The sequence below is a fragment of the Otolemur garnettii genome, unplaced genomic scaffold (assembly GCF_000181295.1).
Source record: "Otolemur garnettii isolate 467f Iridium unplaced genomic scaffold, OtoGar3 scaffold00025, whole genome shotgun sequence".
Classification (NCBI taxonomy): Eukaryota; Metazoa; Chordata; class Mammalia; order Primates; family Galagidae; genus Otolemur; species Otolemur garnettii.
The window spans coordinates 19,112,580-19,115,692 of NW_003852420.1; the positions used below are offsets into that span (position 1 = coordinate 19,112,580).

Here is a 3,113-nt window from a genome sequence, read left to right on the forward strand (position 1 = left end):
TTGGAGGTTGCTGTGAGCTGTGAAGCCACTTCACTCTACCCAGGGGCATGACTTGAGGCTCTGTCTCAAAAAAAAAAAAAAAAAAAAGAAACCTTGAGCAAAGTAACTAATTTCTCTGTGCCTTAATCTTGTCACTTTGAAAATAGAGATAACATTAATAATTAGCTTGTTATAAGGATAAGATTAGTTTATATAAAACATTTGGCACAATGTCCATCTGGAGTAGGAATCACTATATAAATATACTTACCGACTGCTACTCTCTTCTATCTCCTTAGTAGTACTTATAATAATTTTATAACAGTATGTAAATTTTTTTGTTTTGGAGACAGAGTCTCACTGTGTTGCCCAGGCTAGAGTCCATGGCCTCAGCCTGGTTCACAGCAACCTCAAACTTCTAGGTTCAAGCAATCCTCCTGCTTCAATCTCCTGAGTAGCTGGGACTACAGGTGTGTGCCACAACTACTGGCTAATTTTTCCTTTTTCTATAGAGACAGGGTCTCGTTTTGCTCAGGCTGGTCTTAAACTCCTAACCTCAAATAATCCTGCCTCAGCCTCTCAGAGTGCTAGGAGTGCAGGAAGGAGCCACCACGCCAAGTCTTTATGTGATTTTTTTTAATAGCCCTTTTTCACTAAGTTGTGTATGTTCCTGAGGGTAGGGACACTGTTTTATTCCCCGGGGCATCTTCAGCACCAACACGCTTAGTGTCTGTAGAAATGAACAAGACACCCCGCCCTGCCTGCCCATTCATTCTTGCTGCTTTGGGATTTTAATTGCAGAGTTCATTTGTAGGATAGAGAACCCTCTGACTCATGTAGACTAAAATATTTGTTAGCTGGCCTTTTAGAGAAAAGGTTTGCCTGCCCCCCACAAACTGGAAGACTGTAAGTGCAATGGAGAGGAATGAAGTAAGGAAGTGAGATAGGGAGTGGGAGGGAGCAGATGGCCTACAATTTTCCCTAAGAGGTCATGTTAGGGAACAAAGTTGCCTTAAGAGGTAACTTTTCAGCAAGTCCTTTCTGAAAGGAGTCACGGTAACCACAAGGGTTCCAGGCCTCAGCCCCGGGAAACTCTTACCGAAGTAGTCGAGCCAGTTCATCTCGCGCAGCGCCTTGGGGAGACGCAGGATTTCGATGTTGTAGAGATTATCCACTTCCTTGAGGAGGTTCTGCCTGTCCGACTCAATTTGCTTGATTCGCATTTCCACTGCAGGAGGGCAGAACATGGACCTCTGGGCGGGTGAGTCGGGGCGCCGCTTCCCAGCCCGCGAGCCCCGCGCCGTAGCCCAGGTGGCCGCGGCGGCCCGGGCCCTGCCCCTTACCTTCACGGTCGAAGTCCTTAAGGAAGGAGGCGAGCTTCCGGCTCCGTAAGTTGTTGGTCTTGGCCGGCCGACTGCTGCCCTTCCTTGGAGCCATGGCGCTTCGGCGGAGGCTGCGGGGAGCGACGATCGAGGCACAAGGGGTCTACAGCGGAGACCGGAGGGGAAGCAAAGAACCGCTAGGGGCGGATAGGAACTCGACCCCCCGCCTCCCCCCCCAACCCCCCACCAGACTCTGGGCACCTACCTGCGGTCGCAAAACAAGAGTTGAGGAAAAACCTCGCTGAATCAGCTATGGCTAACCGCCACCCAATTCAAACTCCACAGCCACAGGCTGACGAATGAGAAGCCGCCTTTCTAGGACTGTACTGCACCATCCAATCAGAGGGGAGTTCCGGCCGGCCAGACTTGGTAGCCCCCCAGCGCCCTCTGCAGCCCAGATGCGCCAGCGCCGCGGCCGCCGCGGGTCCTCCTGGGAGTTGTGGTCCTGACCCTACTGTGCTCTGCCCCGGAGGGCTGAGAACTACTAATCCCGGCAGGCCTTGCAGCGGCTTCAGATACCAAAGCACTGGAGTTTGCAGGGCTGCTTGGACAAGGTTGGATGTGGGGACATTGCATATGGGTTGGTGTCTGCTGGGCGGACTCGCCTGAGTAGCGCACACGCTCAGGGCGATTGATGTCAGCCTCGGATGTCCTCAGGGCCTCCTGCACTTCAGTCCCAGCGGGGGCAGGCAATTGGGGGTCGGCGGGGACTGAGCAGCTCGGGCAGGGTTTGGAAGAGGCTGGGGTCCGCGGCAATTTTCCCGAGTAAGTGAGATGGAAAGACAAGGGAGTGGGTCGGGGTTGCAGGCTTTGGGGTGGGCGCCCTGGCCAGTCTGGGCAGTGAATGGGGGCAGATTTCCCGTCCTTCGCTCCCCTGCAGGCTGGCCACTCGTGCTCAGCGTCCCAAAGTCTTGGCTGGGGGTGGAGGGGTGGCTCATGTTTGCGGAACCTTGGTCGCGACTTTGGTTGCAGGTAGTGGCTCCACTCTGGCGGTTCCTGTGCGCCCCAGACGGTGACTGCGTGAGGAAAAGCGGGCGCCAACCCCCAGGGAGATCAGGGAGTAGGCAGCTCTGGATGTCATGGCCATGGGCATGGGAAGGGACATGTAGACAGCAAGCCCAGCCGAGCTGCGGTCCTATAGGAGGTACATCTTGGCATGTTCCCACAGCCATAGAGTTGGATTGCTTAGGGCTTGTGCTGAAACTCAGCAAGGTTAGGGGCCAGTGTCCAGGCATTAAACCTATAGGCCAAGACTCACAAAGTGGGCAGTGACTGGACAGCCAGCTAGGTTAGCTCTTGACAGGCTTGTCCTCTCATAGTTTGGCTGTCGTGCTTTTCACCTGTAGAATCAGTCAGAAGCCATGCTGTGAGGATTGTATTTTGTGTTTGAGTGTGTGCGTGTGTGGTCAAGAGGGATGAGAAATAATCTTTCTTTCTTTCAGTCTCACTTTATCGCCCTCAGTAGAATGCTGTGGCGTCACAGCTCACAGCAACCTCCAACTCCTGGGCTTATGCAATTCTCCTGCCTCAGCTTCCCAAGTAGCTGGGACTACAGGTGCCCTCCACAGTGCCCCACTATTTTTTTGTTGCAGTTTGGCCAGTGCCAGGTTCAAATCTGCCACCCTCGGTCTCGGTATATGGGGCCGGCGCCCTCCTCACTGAGCCACAGATGCCACCCAATCTTCCCTTCCTTCCTTCCTTCCCTTCCCTTCCTTCCTTCCTTCTTTCCCTTCCTTCCTTCCTTCCTTCCTT

The 3,113-nt window shown here is 53.5% G+C and overlaps 1 protein-coding gene across 2 annotated transcripts in view; it reads right to left on the bottom strand.

Annotated features, from left to right (window-relative positions):
- Positions 1-1,605, bottom strand: part of CDCA8 (cell division cycle associated 8) — a 17,583-nt gene extending 15,978 nt beyond the window's left edge. Inside the window, exons 1-3 of one of the 2 annotated variants that reach the window (XM_023512172.1) lie at positions 1,567-1,595; positions 1,323-1,464; positions 1,079-1,207 (exon numbers count right to left, since the gene is read on the bottom strand). In XM_023512172.1, the coding sequence (XP_023367940.1) occupies positions 1,079-1,207; positions 1,323-1,416 (223 nt within the window). In that variant the 5' untranslated portion in view covers positions 1,417-1,464; positions 1,567-1,595. Of the gene's footprint in view, positions 1-1,078; positions 1,208-1,322; positions 1,465-1,566 lie in introns of both variants that reach the window. The other variant, XM_003788157.3, reaches the window with a different exon arrangement.
- Between the last annotated feature and the right edge of the window lie 1,508 nt (positions 1,606-3,113).